This window comes from Muscardinus avellanarius (genome assembly GCF_963383645.1).
Source record: "Muscardinus avellanarius genome assembly, chromosome: 18".
Taxonomy (NCBI): Eukaryota; Metazoa; Chordata; class Mammalia; order Rodentia; family Gliridae; genus Muscardinus; species Muscardinus avellanarius.
The window spans coordinates 13498782-13519499 of NC_137804.1; the positions used below are offsets into that span (position 1 = coordinate 13498782).

The 20718-nt window shown below is 47.6% G+C and overlaps 1 protein-coding gene across 8 annotated transcripts in view; it reads left to right on the top strand.

Annotated features, from left to right (window-relative positions):
- NEK10 (NIMA related kinase 10) overlaps positions 1–20718 on the top strand; it is a gene marked incomplete at both ends in the record, with an annotated part of 236981 nt that overhangs the window by 18068 nt on the left and 198195 nt on the right. For all 8 annotated transcript variants that reach the window (XM_080715029.1, XM_080715023.1, XM_080715024.1 and 5 more), the window contains one exon: positions 12069–12153. In XM_080715029.1, coding sequence (XP_080571155.1) covers positions 12069–12153 — 85 coding nt within the window. The remainder of the gene's footprint in view (positions 1–12068; positions 12154–20718) is intronic.

The following is a 20718-nucleotide window of genomic DNA, read 5'->3' on the forward strand; positions in this document are numbered from 1 at the left end:
TTTGGTTCATTGTAGTTAAACATTACAGTAAGGTTCAAAGTGATGGAAACATACATGCATACATAGTTTATTTCCCACTGAGTCCCTTCTTATTTGTTCATTATAAGTATGTAAAAATTGGAGTCTGCTTTTATTCAGAATAGAAATTTGTGTGTGTGTGGCAATTATTTATTATTATTTTTTGTAATCATACATCACTTTGGAATACAAGACTTGAGAGGCTATACAAGCACATATTGTCAAATAAGCCCTCATCCAAACCCCATCCCATTCCCTCCCCCTCCCTTGATCCCATGCTTAATTGGTGATTATCTTTAATATAATTGTTTACACACCTCATGATTTTTAAAGAAATTCCATCCTCCCCATCTCCTCCCCTCTGATTGGTCACCTTAATTGCTTCTCAATAGGGCCCTTTCTACTACTCGACCTCCTCCTGTTACCCCTTTCCTCCTAGTTCTTGCTAATTAGGAGAAGCATCTGTGCTATTTCTTGTGCATGCCACATTGCAAGTTCCGATCCCGCTCTTGATGGCCCCAGTAGTGCCCTGGCCTCCTGGAGGACTCTGATCCCAACCTCACTGGCTCCAGCACCGACCTTGCCTCATTGGAGACCCCAATCCTGGCCTCGCTGGCCCCCGCACCGAACTAACCCCTTGGCTGGCTCCTCTCCCAGTCTCAGAGGCCCTAGCACTGGCTTAGCCTCATGACAGGCTCCGATTCCGGCCTCGCTGACCCTGGCACCAGCCTAACCCCTCAGCAAGCTCCTATCCTGGTCTCACAAGTCCCAGCTCCGTCCTTGCCTCACAGCAGTTTCCGATCCTGGCCTCACTGGCCCTGGCACTAGCCTTACCCCTCGGCAGAGTCCGATCCCGGCCTCGTAGGTCCCAGCACCGGTCTTGCCTCGTGGCAGGCTCTGATCATGACCTTGCTGGCCCTGGCACTAGCCTAACCCCTCGGCTGGTGTCAGTCCCTGCCTCGGAGGCCTCAGTAGCAGTCTTGCCTCACGGCAGGCTCTGATCCTGGCCTCGTTGGCCCCGGCACTGACCTCACCTCTCGGCAGGCTCCAATCCCGGCCTCGGAGGCCCCAGCACTGGCCATACCTCAAGGCAGGCTCCGATCCTGTCCTCGCTGGCCCCGGCACTGGCCTAACCCCTCGACAGGCTCCTATCCAGGCCTCAGAGGCTCCAGCACCATCCTTGCCTCACAGCAGGCTCTGATCCTGGCTTCGATGGCCCCGGCACTGGCCTAACCCCTCGGCAGGCTCTGATCCCGGCCTTGCTGGCTCCGGCCCTGGCCTAATGCATCAGCTGGCTCTGATCCCGACCTTGAAGGCCCCAACACTGGCCTTGCCTCACGGCTGGCTCCGATCCCGGTCTCGCTGACCCCAGCACCGGCCTAACCCTACGGCAGGCTCCGATTTCGGCTTTGGAGGTCCCAGCACCGGCCTTGCCTCACGGCAGGCTCCGATCCTGACCTTGTTGGCCCCGGCACTGTCCTAACCCCTCAGCAGGCTCCAATCCCAGCCTTGGAGGCCCCAGCACTGGCCTTGCCTCACAGCAGGCTCCGATCCTGGCCGTGCTGGCCCTGGGACTGGCCTAACCCCTCAGCAGGCTCCAATCCCGGCCTCGGAGGCCTCATTAGTGGCCTTGCCTCACAGCAGGCTCCGATCCCGGCCTCGCTGGCCCTGGCACCAGCCTCACCCCTCAGCAGGCTCTAATCCAAGCACCCTCTTCACCCAGCAGGTTGTCCCACATTCTCAAGGGTACATGGTGGTAGTATTCTGCCTCTGAGGTAATTTCTTCAAAAGTTCTAGGTATATTATGTCAGATCTCTGCCTCCCCCGAGTACTTGCCACTGCCAGTGTGACTGCCTCCACCATTTCAAATCTTTCCCAAGCTCTTTTCCCATACCGTATAATGTCCAGTGCTCCTAAGCATATGAGACAGTAGCATTCGACCTTTGGGGTAATTTCTTCAAAGGATCAGGGTGGGTTAGATCAGATGTCTGCCTCTCCCAAATCCAAGTCTCCACCGCCATCTCGGCCACTGCTGTCGCCACCGCCTTCCTCCTAGGTCTCCGCTTGACTCTCTCCTTACAGGTGATGTCCAGGATTCTTAACGATGTAGAGAAGCAGCAGTCCACCTTCGTGGGGAATTTTTCCAAAAGTTCCAGTTCAGATGGATATGTTTTGTCTGCATCTTCAATATTCTAGCTGCCGCTGGGGCCATCTTAACCCCTCTCGAATATTTTTCTTTTTTCATTTCCCTTTTTTTTAAAAGAAAATAAGAGATTATGTGTGGTTTGGGGAGGATGTGGGATCAGGCACTCGGTAGCGATGAAAAAATTTTGTTTCTTTCGGGGTGGGAGGGGGGTCTCCTAAGGGTGGCCCGTTCACACCCGCCCACCTGCCCGGGGTCAGGGCCTTGCGTCCTGGACCTCCGGTGCCTTCTGGGTTGGGGGGGGGGTTGTCTAAGGGTGCCCCGCTCGCTCGCGCCTGTCCACCCTCCTGGGGTCAAGGCCATGCGGCCTGGACCTCCAGGGCCTTCCGGGTGGGGGGGATGCCTAAGGGTGCTCCGCCCACACCCGCCCACCCTCCCTGCAGCCCGACCTCCAGGGCCTTCTGGATTTTTTTTTTTTTTTTAAAAAGAAAGCTGGACAGCTGGGCATGGTGGCGCACGCTTGTCATCCCAGCATTCGGGAGGCTGAGACTAGAGGATCGTGGTTCGCAGACAGCCTCAGCTACTTAGTGAGGCTCTTTGCAACTCAGTGAGACTCGGTTTCAAAATAAAGAATAAAAAGGGCAGGGGCTGTAGCTCAGAGGTTGAATGTCCCTGGGTTCCACCCTGATCTGCAATAAATAAATAAATAAATAAATAAATAAATAAAAAAGAGCTAAACCATTGGTTGAGAACCCTTCAGTATTTTGTTTGCTTACCTCTCTTTTGCTCTAAGACTCATGCTCTTAAATGTAGACATGAAGAAAGTTAAGTTTTAAACAACCTAGAATCTCATACAGTTCTTAAGCCAATAATGTTTCCTCTTCTTGTAAGCTAACTTGGAATAAATACCTAGTTATTCACTTTCATTTCTCATGAAGTGTTAGTTTTCCCACACTTAAAATTTACACACACACACACACACACACACACACACACACACACACGGGAGAGATGTAATATACACTGTGAAGAAAACCCAGTCAGTCTCATTGGAAGAAGAGGACGCTGAGGCGTGAAGTGTGAGGTTTTGCGGCAGGATCCTGGCTGGTATTCATCCTTCACCACAGGGCTAATTCCCTGCTTCCTTTTCTTTTCTTTTTTTCATACAATTTTTTTTTTTTTTTTTTTTTTTTTTTTTTTTTTTTTGGTGGTATTGGGGTTCCTGGAAACCTTTCTACCTCCGGGCTACACTCCCAGACCTATTTTTATATTTTTATTTGGAAACAGGGTCTCATAAGCCAGCGAGGCTGACTTCAAACCTGCTTTATCCTCCTGTCTCCGCCTCCCAAGCGCAGGGATTACAAGCGTGCACCGCCACGCCCGGCTCTGTTTTTTTTTTTTTTTTTTTTTTAATGTGTGTGTGTTACTGGGGATGGAACTCAGAGACATTCTACTTCCAAGCTATACCCTCAGCCCTATTTTATTCTTTTATTTAGAAACAGGGTGTCACTAAGTTGTGGAGGTCCTCACTAAGTTGCTAAGGCTGGCCACGAACCTGTGGTCCTCGGGTATCAGCCTCCCAAACACTGGGATTACAAGCCTGCATCACCACGCCTGGCTCTTTCATACAATTTTAATTGTATAGTAAGTCAATAACCATTCTGTGTGTGCTTGTGTATTGGGGCACTGGAGGTTGAACTCACAGGATTGAACTTCTGACCTACATCTTAGCCATATTTTATCTTATTCTTTTAAATTTTGAAACAGGGTCTCATTAAGTTGCAGAAGGCCTTGCTAAGTTGTGGAGGATGGCCTTGAACCTGCGATCTTCCTGTCTCAGCCTCCCAAGTTCTGAGATTATAAGCATGCGCTACCACTCCTAGCTAATAACCACTATTAATCGGAACAATTATGCATAAAGAGAACTGTGACACAGTAATCAAAACACATTTTAAAATTTCTTTTCAGGGAAAAGTATCACTTTGGTAATCATATTCTTTCTTCACCACTGCTTGCCACTGCTTCTTGTAAAGCTCATGCACTTGAATGTTCAGTAGGCATGAAATTAAAACGTTCCCACCTTTCCCAGAAAGAACTGTTTGTTCTTGGGCCACAGGTGACCAGTACAGTCAGCTATAAACCTGGCCAAGTCAGTGCACAAGCATCTGAGAGCCAGGTGATGAGTGACAGGCACATTCTAGAAACCACGGTTCCACAGCTGAAAGTCAGCCAGTGTCTAGTTTTCCTTAAATATTATCACTTTTGATCAATTTCCTCGTGTGTATTCTTGCTTCTGTGAGGTTTTGCAGGTCTGTTTTGGTGTGAATTTTAAGTTTTCAACCACCTCTCCCTCCCAAAATAGGACCGTGTCTTATGAATTTTTAAATTTGGAGTTATTAGCACATTCATTTATTTTTTTTTTGCTTCCCTTTAAAATACTTTTATTGGTACCTTGTACTTATATATCATAGTGAGGTTCAAAGTGTTACAAACATACCTGCACCCAGGACTTGGTGTGTTTCCCTCCAGTTTCTCTCCCCTCCCCCCCAAAAAAATGTTAGTGAGATTGGTAGTGATGCTTTCACATATATTTGAACTGTTTTCTTTGTCAATTCTTTCTTCCCACTCCAATCCTCTTATACTAGCCTACTTGGCTCTCTCCTCAAAAGCTTCTACACAGCAAAGGAAACAAGAGGCTGAAGAGAGCCTACCTACTGGGAGAAGATCTTTGCCAGCTAGACCTCTGAGAGAGGACTAGTATCTAGAATATATAAAGAACTTAAACACTTAACACTAAAATAAGCCAATCAAAATATGGGCAACTGAACTGAAAAGAAGGGAAAATAGCCAATAAATATATGAGAAAAAAAAAGTTCAACATCATTCACAATCAGGGGACTGCAAATCAAAACCACACCGAGATTCCATCTAACTTCAGTTACATTGTCAACCTTCAAGAATACAAATAGCAATAAATGCTGGAGAAGATGTGGGGAAACAGGAACTCTCAGACATCATTGGTGGGATTGCAAATGAGTACAACTACTGTGGAGATCAGTATAGAGTTTCCTCAAAAGACTAGGAGCGGAACCGCGAAATGATGACCCAACGATACCACTCCTTTCTATTTTTCCAAAAGAACTAGAGTCAGAATACTATGGTGATACACGCATGTCCTTATAGCAGCAGCATAGCTCACAATGGCCAGCTTATGGAACCAACCCAGGCGTCCATCAACAGATGAATAGATAAAGGAAATGTGGTGTATACACACAATGGAATTTTACTCAGCCATAAAGGAAAACAAAATTAAATCATTTTCAGGAAAATGGATGGAAATAGAGAATTTTATGCTAAGTGAGATAAACCAGTCACACAAAGTTGACGGTCGTTGTTTCTCTCATATGGGAAGCTGAAGAGAAAACAGGAAACAAAGGGGGCATCAGGTAAACGTGTCCTATGAATCTGAAGTAATATTATCTTGAAATAGGCTAGCCGGGGGAGGTGGCGCACGCTTGTAATCCCAGCATTCGGGAGGCTGAGACACGAGGGTCACGGTTCGCGACCAGCCTCGGCTACTTAGTGAGGCCCTCTGCAACTCAGTGAGACCCTGTTTCAAGACAAAGAAATAAAGAACAGGTCTGGGGGTATAGCTCGAGGGTAGAATGCCCCTGGGTTCCATTCCTGGTACCGCTAAAATAAAATAAAATAAAATAAAAAATAGGGTTGGGGGTATAGCTCAGGGGTAGAATGTCCCTGGGTTACATCCCCAGTACTGAACTGAAAAAAAGAAAAAAAGAAATAGGCTTAGATTTCTCTACTTTTAGCCATCAAATCAAAGGTAGCTAGTTTAAATCTTTATATTTTTTATTTAGTGTGTGCATATTAATCAAAACAGCACTATAACATGAAAGGGGTGCTTATTCTGAGTGAGAGACTGAAACAGGGTCTGGGTTGTAACCATTGCAGGCACACAGCTTTGTCACCGATGCGTGGCTGTAATGGCCACTCGGCGCTCTTGCTGGCCTTGGTCGTTGCAACTGTGTTCTACAACATTACAGCTCTGTGGCTGATTTTCCTATGGAACTCACATGTCACACACTGGCTTCTTCTACCTTGCAGGAAATAGAAGCCCTGCCTACCCTTTTTTTTGTCTAATGCTACGTCCCCGGTGACATTTTTCCTTCTCTCTCTCTCTCTCTCTCTCTCTCTCTTTTTTTTTTTTTTTCTTTTTTTGCTGGTCTGGGGATGGAACCCAGGGGCATTCGACCTCCGAGCTACACCTCCTGCCCTATTTTTTATTCCTTACTTTGAAACAGGGTCTCACTGAGTTACAAAGGGCCTCACTAAGTAGCAGCTGAGGCTGGCCATGAACCCGGATCCTCCGGTTTCAGCCTCCCGGCCCGAGAGCATATGGTCCTGGACATGGGCAATCGGAGCGGATCATGCTGCTGTGTATTAATAGGCGTGTGAAAGCAGAGCCATCAGTTTGCTCACAAGAGGGTATACATACTTGGCCACTCATGAATCTGCTTCTGCGTGGCTGCTATATTGAGACACAGCCTCCAGGGATCACACTCTTTGCAGACAGATGAGTTTTTCAAGGGTACCTCAAGGGAACCCAGGCCACTCTCCTCCATGCTCCTGTTTCTCCCATATTAAGCATCTTTGAAGCTCTGTTCAGCCATCCTGAGCGAGACCTGGGTGGAGGGGTGGGATGACAGGAGCCTGGACTGGGAATCCAGCTCCCCACGTTGGACTTGGGGGTAGCCCTGGCCAGCCTCTCAGCTGAACCAGGCTGTAGGGGATGATTCAATAAGACAAAGACACTTGACTTTCCAACCTGCCACTATTATTTTGTGTAATTTTCTAGTGGCACTGAATTGTGTGTCCCCTCGTCGCTCCAGCCCTTGGCCAGGGGACCATGTATCATCTTACAGAGCGTGCAGTTCCCCTTGAATACCGAGCTCTGTCCACGTGCCGCGTCCTTGTTGGGGGTTAGCGGCTGGGAGCCCAGAAAGGAGCAACTGCTCCTTCAGAGGTCGGTGCACAGAGCAGAGAAGCCAGAGGATTAAGACACCAGGAATCCTATTTACATTTCTAACAGCAGAGGCCAGAACCACGGAGCAATATTAATAGCTTTGGGCTGTGGTCCCAAATTTGCAAAAACCAAACAAAAAAGTCATTTGCTCGGAACAGGACTCTCAACTCTTGAGACGATTCTGGAACCCTTCATTTATTTACACTCCTTTCATAGTAGAGATTAAAAAAGAAAATCTGTGTTGGAATTTTGGTTCTGTTTTGGGGGAGGATAGGGAGGAAGCAGGAGAAACCTCTTTTATATTTGTTTTAATATTTAAAAAAAAAACCCACAGGAAAGGTCACGGACATTCCTCATGAAGATTGTCTACAGCTAACAGGAAAAGTACCAAGTGCACGCATATTTGTAGCATGAGTCATCTCTTAAAATGTCCCCTGGCTTTTCCTCTTAAATCATGAAAAGCCATCAGCGCTCAACCTCCTTAGGTCGCAGGCAGCTGTTGCAACTCGATCGCTCTTTCTGTTAGATCTTTGGGATGTAGGATCTTTGCACTCCAGTTTCGGCTCCGCGCCATCATTAGCTAACCGCAGCACCTGGAAGGGAAGCTCATCACGCGCCCTTTCCCTGTTTATAAAGATTAAAGGTGTTCTCTCTGTCACAGGAGCCTTACAATAACCCTATTTTTACAAGTGTTCCTGTAGATGACTTTTAATTATTATTATTATTTTTTTGCAGTCTGGGGATGAAACGCAGGGGCATTCTACCTCCAAGCTACACCCCCAGCCCTATTTTTTTACTGTTTATTTTGAAACGGGGTCTCACCGAGTTGCAAAGAGCCTCACTCCATAGCTGAGGCTGGCTGCAAACCTTGATCCTCCTATCTCAGCCTTTCAAATGCTGAGATTATAAGCTTGTGCCGCCACGCCCGGCTCAGATGATTGATTTAATCACAAAAGGTACTTCAGATTTGCCATGTTTTACCCAGTGCAGGGGTGCATGGTCTGAAGTCGGGAGGAGCCATGGCGCGGTTACTATGGAGGCTGTAGGTAATTCTGCCTGCCTGGCAGCCCCAGGGTTGGTTGATTCTTGCCTCTATTTTCCCAAAGAACAGAGCTTTGCCCCCAGGGCCAAAGCAGCACAATCAACTGACAAGGTGCTTGGGCCAGAGGAGGCTGTCCCTTGACAAGGTGGCTGGATGGGAGAGGGAGGAGTCCTTCTCGGTACTCTTTCCCAGAGTCAGGTTTCTGCAGGGGTCTGCGATCTATGAGGAGCACTCACATGTTATGGGGAATACAAAGCTAGGAGGAAAAACTTACCGAAAGGTTTGGGGAGATTATGAAGGAGGCAAACAGCCCGCGAGGTAGCAGAACCTACTTTTAATCAGAAGAATCACCTCAGCACTTCAGCACTTTTGGGGTTCAGGGGTCTGGGGCGAGGTCAGCGGGTCAGGGGACGGGACCGACGAGCCATCTGCCGGGAGAGTCCCAAGTAATCCGGATCAGCCTGACCCCCCAGAAGAGGCCATGTGTCGGCAATGTGGCAGAGTTCAGAGATGAAATAGCTGGATCATGGGAGCTTTGACCTCATCAGTCAATTAATCCATTGGTGGGTTAATAACTTGAGTGGATTGACTGGGCGGCGACTGTCGGTGAGTAGGATGTAGTTGGAGGAAGAAGGTCACTGGGTGCGAGGTCCTGAACCATCTCTCTCCCCAGTCCCTTCCTCTCTGGCTCTCTCTGCTTCCCACCTGCCATGAGTGGAGCAGCTTTCCTCTCCCACACTCATGATGTCTCTGCCTTGGAGCCTGTTGGTCACAAACGGAACCTCCGGAGCTGTGAGCCTTAGAGTAAACCTTTCTTCCTCTTAAGTTGTGCTTGGCAGGTGTTTTGGTCACAGCGATGCAAAAGTGACTGGCCCACTAACGATAAAACCAAGATTCTGGAAGCTGCGGGTGCTAGTCTCAGTCTGGGCTCTGTCGCGCCAGTGCTTTGGGTACAACTGACCTTGACCAGCTCATGTAAAAAGCACCCCACATTCTGTATGCTGTGCGGCCTGTGGTGTGACCACACTGAGAGGCGACTGAAAAGCGTTAACATTTTCACTGCATTTACTACCGGCTCCAATAAGAAAGTTCTCACAGTGGCCCGGTGAAACCTGGAGGGACCCAGATCATCCCTCCCTGTTTTTCTACTTCTGAACCAACCAGAGAGCTTATAAAGGCATGGAAATGACGGGCTGTGGGTTGACTGTTGAATTGCCTGAGGTGTAAATCCATTCCGTGAGAGGTACCTGCACTGAGACGAGCCGGCCTTGATAACCCTGGTCAAACCCAGGGCATCAGTCAATTCGTGTATGTTTGAGTAGCTACTGGGTGCAAGGCCCCCATGACCTTCTCTGAATTAGGAAAATATCTGCTGCTTTCAATGGCACAGTGAAATTGCAATTGTCCTTCCTTTAAAGACTCTCAAAGGGATATGACTAATTCATTTATTTTTTTTTTTTGCTAAAGAAATATAAATTAAAAGTTCTTCAACACACACTTCAGTGGCTACTTATATAATTTGATGGCAGTGAAGTGATACTTATGTTCTATAGTTCTTCATAACTCTGCTGTTGGTATTTTGATATTGGGTGTATTCTACTTTTAAAGAAAAAAATCCTGATTTTTCTCCCACTCTGAATAGGTCCAGTTTCCTTAGTTACCTCTTGGCTTTTAGAAAATATACAGTCGATTGCTGTCATGGTATGACTTCTTGAGTGACTCTCGCTTCAATTTCAAAGTGTTCTGATGAGTCTCCGTGTGGAGATGTAGGGTGCTGTGGGTGTCTTGCCCAGAACCCTCAGGGGTCCTTGGCTCCCTGAGTTTGCTTTGCCTGTGGGCGCAGAGGGTGAGGAGCGCCCAAGCACCTACTTCTCACTCAGCTCCCCAGCTCCCAGCCAATGGCAGCTGGGCCAGTAGTACGTGAGAAAGCCCAGCGCCCTGGCCTCAGTGCAGGAGCACTCTGAGGGGTCACTGACCTTCCGGAGGAGGGCGAGGGGGTCTCCCTGGGATGGCACCTTGCGCGGCTTTCTCCCTTTCCCTTTCTCCTGGTGGACTCTCTCGCTAGTCTTTCCTGAGAGCATATTTTTATTCATTCATTTGCACACAACCGTCTTCATCTTGGGGTCTGTTTCTGGGGAAGCCAATCTACGCAAATACTTTCTCATTATGTTTCGCAAGCTGACCACCAAAGGGCCCCGAGGGTGCAGAGGACTCCCAGGGGATGTTTCAGAAATTTAAGAAAAGCCGGGCACGGTGGCGCACACTTGTAATCCCTGCGCTTGGGAGGCTGAGACAGGAGGATCACACAGGTTCGAAGCCAGCCTCAGCTACTTAGTGAGGCTCTCAGCAATTTAGTGAGACCCTGTTTCCAAATAAAATATAAAATAGGTCTGGGAGTATAGCCCGGAGGTAGAAAGCCTCTGGGTTCCACCCCCAGTACCACAAAAAAAAAAAAAAAATTTAAGAAAAACACAGTGTTATTCAGCACCCATCAGGCACATCAGGCTACTCTAGGCAGTGTATGATTCCAACATGGGATCGTACGCGCAGCCTTCCTATACGTGGTGGCTCATCTTTCTGCAGCTGGGTTTTCAGTGGTTGTTAAAATAAAGAGTAAGCTGACCGTGGTGGCACACGCTTGTAATCCCAGTATTCGGGAGGCTGAGACAGGAGGATCACGGTTCGAGGACAGCCTCAGCTACTTAGTGAGGCTCTTTGCAACTCAGTGAGACCCTGTTTCAAAATAAAGAATAAAAAATAGGGCTGGGGGTGTGGCTTGGGGTAGAATGCCCCTGGGTTCCATCCCTGGTACCGCAAAATAAAAAGGTAAGTACCCTTTGGAAATCAGGTGGAAGAGAAAATGAGACTGGGGGTGTCCAATCTAATTTCAAGGCTTGAGTGTTTTGGTATTCGCAGGTGCACATGCCCGATTAGTGTGTGCACAGGATTATTTAAAAATAAAATACAAGCTGGCATGGTGGTGCATGCCTATCATGCTGGTACATGGGAGGCTGACACAGGAGGATCGCAGGTTTGAGGCCAGCCTCAGCAACTTAGTGAGGCCCTCAACAACTTAGCAAGACCCTGATTTAAAATAAAAATTAAAATAGGGCTGGGGCTGTAGCTCAGAGGTAGAATGCCTCTGGGTTCAATCCCTAGCACCACGAAAATAGACATATATATATATATATATATATGTTTATTATTATTATTATTATTATTGTTATTATTATTATTATTAGTGGTGGTACTGGGGTTCCTGGAAACCCTTCTACCTCTGGGATACACTCCCAGACACATTTTTATATTTTTTATTTGGAAACAGGGTCTCCTAAGCCAGTGTGGCTGACTTCGAACCTGCGCGATCCTTCTGTCTCCGCCTCCCAAGTGCGGGGATTACAAGTGTGCGCCACCACGCCCAGCATATATTTATTTCTTAATGTATGCGTATTACTTTTTCAAATGGACCCTAAATTGTTAGGGCATAAATTATCATTAAGTTGGATCTAACTAATTATTGGAATTGTAAGCTATTGATTTTGATTTGGGGGAGCCATAGATAGTCAATCAGTATGGGAGCTATGAACCCAAAAGTTTGGGCCCTCTGTTTCTTAGTGGCAAAGATAGTTTCTATGTGTCTAGTATTAATGTGGGTCAATGTGTCAGTACCAAGTAAGAGCCCCCGTGGCGTTGGACTTGGAGTCCGCCGAGGGTCACCTTACCCTGAACGTGTTCTGTGTTTTCCATAGAAGCCAGGCACTGCTGAAGGCCAGTCGCGCTGGGCTTTAAACACCAACCTGTTCTGTTTTGTTTTCTTCTTTCAGAGAGTGGGTTAATCGAGCCCCATCTATCCATTTTCTGAGAGTGTTAATTTGCCTGAGGTTACTAATGCGGGATCCCTGTTATCAGGTTGGTGGAAAAAATGATAAATACATTTTACTTGCTATGAAGGTTAAATAAAACCTGGCGGGCTTGGCTTTGAAATAGATCATGTTAACTTTCTTCCTTTCTCTCTCTCTCTCTCTCTCTCTCTCTCTCTCTCTCTCTCTCTCTCTCTCTCTCTCTCTCTCACACACACACACACACACACACACACACACACACCTCAGTAGCTTGTAAATGTAGGAAGTCTCTCACCTGCTATTTAAAAAAGACATAAAAGCCGGGCGTGGTGGCGCACGCTTGTAATCCCCGCACTTGGGAGGCAGAGACAGGAGGATCGCGCAGGTTCGAAGCCAGCCACGCGCGCTGGTTTAGGAGACCCTGTTTCCAAATAAAAATGTAAAAATAGGTCTGGGAGTGTAGCCCGGAGGTAGAAGGGCTTCCAGGAACCCCAGTACCACAAAAAAAAAAAAATTAAAAAAAAAAAATAAAAAAGACATAAAAGAAAGCTGGGCGTGGTGGCGCACCCTTGTAATCCCAGCAGTTGAGAGGCTGAGACAGGAAGATCCGGGTTCGTGGACAGCTACTTAGTGAGGCCCTCTGCAGTTTAGTGAGACCCTGTCTCAAAATAAAGAATAAAAACTAAGGCTGGGGTATAGCTCAGAGGTAGAATACCCCTGGGTTCTATCCCCAATACCACAAAAAAGTAAAAAAAAAAAAAAAACATAAAAAAATAAAAGAGATGATTTAATGGGGATAACAATATCTGTGCATTTTTCTTATATAATCCATGAGGCTAAATGGATCGCCCTTCCAATCTGTTTTCATTGCTACCTGACATTTTGGACTGTTAACAGTTCAAGGAGGTATCCCCTTGGCCACCTATTTTTTTATACTTTCATCGGTACATTCGAGTCTCACCATCATAACGTAGTTCATGGTGACAAACACGTTCACGGCACCTGGTGGGCTTCCCGGCTGCCCTCCCACTCCCCACTTCCCCATGTGGCGTATTGGGGTTGACATGGGCACGCTCACATATGGGCATAATGTCCATTTGGCCACATATTTCAAGCATGCTCAAGGCCAAGCAGCTCACTAGGTCAAAATTAGCAGTGACAGGTGTTGTGTGTGTGTGTGTGTGTGTGTGTGTGTGTGTGTGTGTGTTTCTTCCAGCCTGTGGGAAGAGCAGGGCTGTAGGGGGGCAGCATGCAGCCGCTCTCCCCCTCCAGCGGCCCCTCCCAGCCGCAGGTGAGCCGGGGGCTCCCACTGGTCTCAGCACAGGGCTCTGAGGTCCCGAATCTGCCATTTACCTTCTCTTACCTCCCCACTTGTTAAGTTTGGGGTGGGATCCGGCAGTTTGCATTTTCCCTAAGTTCACAGGTGCTGACCAGGCTGCTGGCCGGGTGCCAGCGTTTGAGAAAGCCCCAAGATTGGTTACTGATTACTCTGCTCAGAGTGAACCATCAGGGTTAACCATCTCAGGAGTGCTTGCATTACTCATGCATGTTTGGTAAATTTTCTCTGATTATTTTTTCCCCTAAGAAGTATTTCCTTTTATGCCCTGTCCCCATTAGCTACTAGGAATCTCAGATTACTCAGATCTTTTATTAAAGATTCAATCTGATTGAGGAATTCTTATTTAAGTTGAAGTGTGTTTCTTTTCATTACTCTAGTAATCTTTTTTTCTAACTTAAAAAAAGTGTTTTTGTATGAGCCTGTTTGCATCTTCTGGGATTCGGGGTCATTATATATTTGTTTCTTTGTTTGCAGTACTGGGTGTTGAACCCAGAGACATTCTACCTCATACCTCAGCCCTATTTTATTTTATTTTTTATTTGCAGTACCGGAGATGGAACCCAGGGGCATTCTACTCCCAAGTGACACCCCCAGCCCTATTTTTTTTTCCCTATATTTTGAAACAAGGTCTCACTGAGTTGCAAAGGGCCTCACTAAGTAGCTGAGGCTGGCTTCGAACCTGTGCGATCCTCCTGTCTCAGCCTCCCAAATGCTGGGATTACAAGTGTGCAGCACCACGCCTGGCCCCTAATTTATTTTTTTTTAATTTTGAACCAGGGTCTCATTACTGCTGCTGAGATCGGCCTTGAACCTGAAATCCTCTTGTCTCAGCCTCCCGAGGACTGGGATCACAGGCGGGTGCTATCACATCCGGCTTACACTTCTTTTTTTTTTTTTTTTTTAAGAGCAGGCACCCTCTTCTGCACACTGGGTTCTAAGCTGGCCTTGTGCTATTATGGTTCAGCTAACTACAGCCCCGTGAACCTAAGACTTAGGGCATCCTCTGAATGGTTCTCTGTCCTGGTTCCTCACAGTTTTCTGAGTAAATAGCATAGCATCCTTTCCCCTCACGACTATACGACTATACTCTGTGTAGGATGTGTATATGTGTGTGTGTGTGTGTGTGTGTGTGTGTGTGTGTGTGTACATGAGTCAACCATTTATTCCTTCTGTATTTTCTTTTTTGGTACTGGGGTGTGAACCTAGGCCCTCGTGCATACTAATCACGTGCTCTACTGCTGAGGGCCACCCCCAGCCCATATTTGTTCTAGCACCTTGTTTTGCTCCCGGACAGGTCTCAGTTTGGATGAAAACACTGCATGTATAATATTAATACAGGTGTCCGAGGAGGAGGATCCCATTTTCCGACTTGTGGAAGTTAGGCAAATATTTACCCTAGAGGTAACCCCCTTTGCTGAGAGCGTTGGTGACAGTGGAGTGAACCCCTGCTGACCTCCCCTCTCAAGTATTGCCTTTCTCCATCTGGTCCTTGGTGGAGTTGAGGAGAGCCGGTTGTACTGCTCTCTAAAGGGAAGAACGCGGTGACCGCTCTGTTTATGAGATTTTGTTACAAATACATATTATACCAGCATCCCGGATTGCCACTCTTGCCATAGAAGGGGATTCTCTCTGAGCCTCTCCTCCCTGGCGCTCTTCCCACCCAGAGCAACACGTGCTCGGGGCAGTTGTATAACGTCTCGAGTTGCCAAGAATTGTTGGCTAAAGTTACAAAGCTGTGCTGGGGTTTACTACAATCTATGTCAGCGACTCTCAGTGGGCCTTTGCCATTGCTACTGATCCATGTCCCTTCCCCCTCTTCTCTCTCTCTCTCTCTCTCTCTCCCTCCCTCCCTCCCTCCCTCCCTCCCTCCCTTTCTCCTTCTCCTTCTCCTTCTCCTCCTCCTCCTCTTCCTCCTCCTCCTTCTTCTTCCTCTCTCTTTCTCTCTCTTCTCTTCTCTTCTCTTCTCTCCCTCCTCTCTCCTCTTCTCTTCTCTTCTCCTCTCCCCCCTCCTCCTCCTCTTCCTCCTCCTTCTTCTTTTCTCTCTCTCTCTCTCTCTCTCTCTCTCTCTCTCTCTGTGGTACTGGGGGTGGAACCCAGGGGCTTTCTACCTCCAGGCTATACTCCCAGACCTATTTTATACTTTATTTGGAAACAGGGTCTCACTGAGTTGCTGAGAGCCTCACTAAGTAGCTGAGGCTGGCTTCGAACCTGCGCGATCCTCCTGTCTCAGCCTCTCAAGTGTGGGGATTTACAAGCGTGCGCCACCACGCCCGGCCCCTCTCCTCTCTTGTGAATCAGCATCGCAGGTTCTGGAGTGGCTGTTCCCAACTGTCTCCACTCCTGCCCAGACCCCTCCTGTCCTGTCCTTTTTATAAAATGACTTTGTCACTAGTTTGCAGTGAAGCCTGAGGCTGTCCCAGTAGGATCTCTCTTGCTTTCTCCTTTTTGTTGTTTAAAGTATTAGAAACGCCCTCCGTCCTCCTCCTTCCTTTCCTTCTCCTCTTCCTCCTCCTCCTCCTCTTCTTCTCCTCCTTCCTCTTATTCACTGGAGATTAAACCCAGAGGTGTTCCACCTCTGAACTATGCCCCCCCAGCCCAATTTTATCTTGAAATAGCGTCTTGCCAAGTTGCTGAGGGTGTCACCAAATTGGGAGGCTGGCATTTAACCTGTGAGCCTCCTGTCTCAGCCTCCAAGTACTGGGAATATAGGCTTCTGCCACCATGTCTGGCCAATTTCTTTCTTCTTTTCTTGCTTTTTCCTCTTCTTCTTTTTGTTTTGGTGGTATCAGGGATTGAACCCAGGAGCATTCTACCTCCAAGCCACCTCCATGCCCAGCCCTTTATTTTTTGTTTTGAAACAGGGTCTTGCTAGGTTTCTGAAAGTCTCACTATTTTGCTGAGGCTGTCCTTGAACTTGTGATTTTCCTTGTCTCCGCCTACTAGCTCTGGGATCACAGGTGCACCACACCCTGCATGCCCAGCCAACTTTACTTCTCTCTTATTTCGGAAGTAATATTCCTCATCCTCATGATGTTTTTACCCTTTTACCTATTTTCTCTCTTATGGTATCAGTGGCTATTCTTTGTTTTCACTGATCATAAAAATATCCTTTTCTGGACCCAGCTATATATTCAGGTCTTCCTCTTACCTTCATTACTGTATTTCTTAACCCAGCAGGCTATGTCTCTTGAATCAATTTCCTTTACATCAGGGCTGATGGATTTTATAACTTGCACCTTGAGTCCTACACACAAGGCCCTCTCTTGAAGCCATTTCAGTACCCAGAGTGCACCACGCTCTGTGCTCCTTCCATGACTTAGAGGTTGGAAACTGGTGGCTTGTTGACGGGATCTTGCCTGCTAGCGTACAGGGGGGGGGGGGTCAGTGTGTGTTTAATGGAAATTCCAACTAGAAAAGACTGGGAAGAATGACAGAGAAGACCTTTTCCAAGATATCATTGCTTAGAATTTGTCAGAATTAAAAGGAGACATATATACTTGGGTTCCAAGCATAGGTGGAGTTCCAAAGCTGGATAAATGCTCAGCTGTGCTCTTTGTAATGCAGTTATAGCACATTGCTTTTTCAGAGACTAAAGAGAAAATTAAAAAAAAATCTTCCACCTGCAGCTGCAATAGATATAACAATTGAAAGATGATCGGGCTGAGTAACCTTCCTTTGTCTCTGACAGTCCCCAAGCTCTTTATGGCAGGAGACATCCTCATCAATCACTTTTTTTTTTTTTTTTTTTTTTTTAGTGCTACTGGGAATGGAACCCTTCTACCTCCGGGCTACACTCCCAGATCTATTTTATATTTTATTTGGAAACAGGGTCTCTTAAGCCAGCGAGGATGGCTTCGAACCTGCGCGATCCTCCTGTCTCCGCCTCCCAAGCTTGGGGATTACAAGCGTGCGCTACCACTCCCGGCATGTTCTTTTCTCTCCTGTGTGTGTGTGTGTGTGTGTGTGTGTGTGTGTGTGTGTGTGTTAGTGTGTTACTGAGGATTGAACCCTGAACTCAGAGGCATTTTACCTTCCAGCTATACCCCCAGTCCCGTTTTTATTTTATTTTGAAACCGAGTCTCGCTAAGTTGCTAAGTCGGGCATCAAACCTGTGATCCGCTTGTCTCAGCCTCCCAGGTATGGGGATTACAGATGGCCGCCACCTGCCCAGCTCACACATGTTCTACTCCTTATCAACTTTGTCTGCACCTTCTAAGCTCTTGACCTCAGCTATCACATTTGGCTGTCCTTTGCCCACAAGTCTATATTTTTAGCACATATTTTTCACTTTAAATGCCAAATTCCCAGAGACGTCCAAACACTTCTGTGATGCAGAGGCATGGTGATTTTCACAGTGTGCTCTAAGGACATCTCAGAGGTTCTACAGGGACAAAACTCTCTCCCAAACGATGCTTAGATGGTACTTGCCTCTTCACTCTCATTCTCTTGCAAGTGTGTGGTGGAATTTTCCAGAGGCCGCCTGGCGTGTGATGGTGTCATGGCTCCAATGGCTGATGGAAGATACACTCTGAGCTTCTTATGTTTAAAAATTTTTTTTTTTAGCTGGGCCCAGTGGCGCACACTTGTAATCCCCGTGCTTGGGAGGCTGAGACAGGAATATTGCACGAGTTTGAATCCAGCCTCAGCTACTTAGTGAGGCTCTCAGCAGTTTGGTGAGACCCTGTTTCCAAACAAAATATAAAATAGGTCTGGAAGTGTAGCCCGGAGGTAGAAAAGCCCCTGGCTTTCATCCCCAGTGACACACACACACACACACACACACACACACACACTCTTGCTCTTAGCTGGGTGCGGTGGCACATGTAATCCCAGTACTCGGGAGGCTGAGACAGGGGGATTTCAGGTTCAAAGTCAGCCTCAACAATTTACCAAGACTCTTAGCAACTTAGGGAGGCCCTCTTTCCAAATAAAAAATAAAGCATTGCTGGGGTTATAGCTCAGGGGTAGTAATGCCCCCCTGGGTCCAATCCCTAGCCACAACGAAAGAAACAAGCCAATAAGAAACATTACTCTTCCTATATTTATATTATTGGATCCATTAAAAAAAAAAAAAAAGGAATAGCCGGGCGTGGTGGTACACACTTGTAATCCCCACGCTTGGGAGGCTGAGACAGGAGGATCGCACAGGTTCGAAGCCAGCCTCAGCTACTTAGTGAGGCTCTCAGCAACTTAGTGAGACCCTGTTTCCAAATAAAGTATAAAATAGGGCTGGGAGTGTAGCCTGGAGGTAGAAAGCCTCTGGGTCATACCCTCAGTACCACACACACACACACACACACACACACACACACACACAGTAAATAAAAAATAAAAATAAAATAAGTAAATACAAAGGAAGAAAGGAAGAATGAAACCCAGGGTGTGGCCAGAACACGGATGTTCAGATCCACTAGGAGCGTTCCCCGGGTTAGAGGGCTCAGCATGTAGAACCCGGCCTCCCCACCCCGTGGCCTCTGGCAGCCCAAGATGCTCGGGTCTGAAAGGGCACACAGGTGTGTTTGCTCTTCCAATCAGCAACCAGGACAGTTCAGCCCAGGTGTGTACACACCTGGTAGTCATGGCTTTCTCCAGTTTATACTCTCAGCTGAGTGCAATCCAGCGCTATGATCAAACAGAACCCAGAGAAAGCCCAGTGCCTGGTACCTGGGCGCACTCTCCCGCCCTGCCCCGCCCTCCCCGGGAGGCTGCCGGGAGCGTCCACCTCCCAGAGGAAGGGGCAGCGCTCCAGGACGTGACAGAGCGATTCCATAGGTGAGAGGGCCTCTTCCCCTTTGGGGACTTAGTGCAGCGCTTCTCAAACTGTGTTCTACAGGAGAAACAGGTTCTGTGGTTTGTGGTTAATGAAAAGTCGCTTGTCAGTTCTCCCCAGGAGACGCCACAGTGCTCAGGAGCACATTGAAGGCTAAGAGGAGTCCTGAGATGAAGGAGGGGCTAAACTGTTCAACCTGGCACTTCCCCAGCGGATTCTATCATAACATCCCTTCCTTTCCTTTTTCTTTCTTCTTTCTTTCTTTTGCTGGGGATTGAATCCAGGGGTACTCTGAGTTGTAACCCCAGACTGATTTTTAATTTTTTTATTTGGAAACAAAGTCTTGCTAAGTTGCAAAGGCTGGCTTCGAACCTGCGATCCTCTTGTCCCAAATACTGCGATTACAGGCATGTGCCATGACGTGCACTGTGGACATAGGCCTTCTTTCCTTCCCTCCTTCCCTCTGCTCCTCCCTTTTTCCTTTCTCTTGTAGAATGCCTAATAATTCCACTGGCGCCTAGTTGACACTCTCCCCCGCTCCAGTCTGTTTCAAGACCAGAGGGAAGTCCTAGGAGCTGTTCTGGCCAGGCCTTGGCCCACACATTTCCACCGGCCTCGGGGTGCTCGTGTCCGAGCCCTTCCGAGTCCAACCCCTCCCTCACTTCCCGCGATGCCTGGGATGGAGTTAGGGAATGGATTCCCTCGGAGTAGAGGAACATCTTTATTTTTATTTTTTGCAGTACTACAGATGGAACCCAGGGGCATTCTACCTTCGAGCTACATCCCCAACCCTATTTTTTTCTTTTCCTTTTTTTGGTGGTACTGGGGTTCTTGGAAACCCTTCTACCTTCAGGCTACCCTCCCAGACCTATTTTATACTTTTTATTTGGAAACAGGGTCTCTTAAGCCAGCGAGGCTGGCTTCGAACCTGCGTGATCCTCCTGTCTCCGCCTCCCAAGCGTGGGGATTACAAGCGTGCGCCACCACGCCCGGCTCCTTATTTTTATTTTTGAAACAAGTTCTTTCTGAGTTGCGAAGGGCCTCGCTAAGTAACAGAGGCTGTTCACTAACCGCGATCCTCCTGGCTCAGCCTCCCGAATGCTGGGGTTACAAGCACCCGCCACCACGCCCGGCTGTAGAGGAACATCTTGTTGCTGTGTCTACACAACTTCTAGGCGTCTTCGAGCCTACCCTTCTCTTTGCTTGGTTTCCTTTATTTTCTCTCCTCCCCCATCTCTATTCAACAAGTCTTTCCATCCTTCCAATCCCATTCAGAAAATACCACTCTTGGGAAGTTTTCCTCTACTGTCTCAGCTGCAAATGATGATTCCTCCTACGGACCATCGGGAGCTCCAGGTGGAGCTGTCGAGGCTTCAGGGAGGCAGGCCCTTGCCACCGACCTGTTGGTGTCCTCTTCAGAGACACAACCCAGGCTTTTCTTTTCTTTGTGGTATCAGGATTGGATATGTGAGCTACACCCCCAGCCCTATATTTTATTCTTTCCCTCCCTCCCTCCCTTCCTT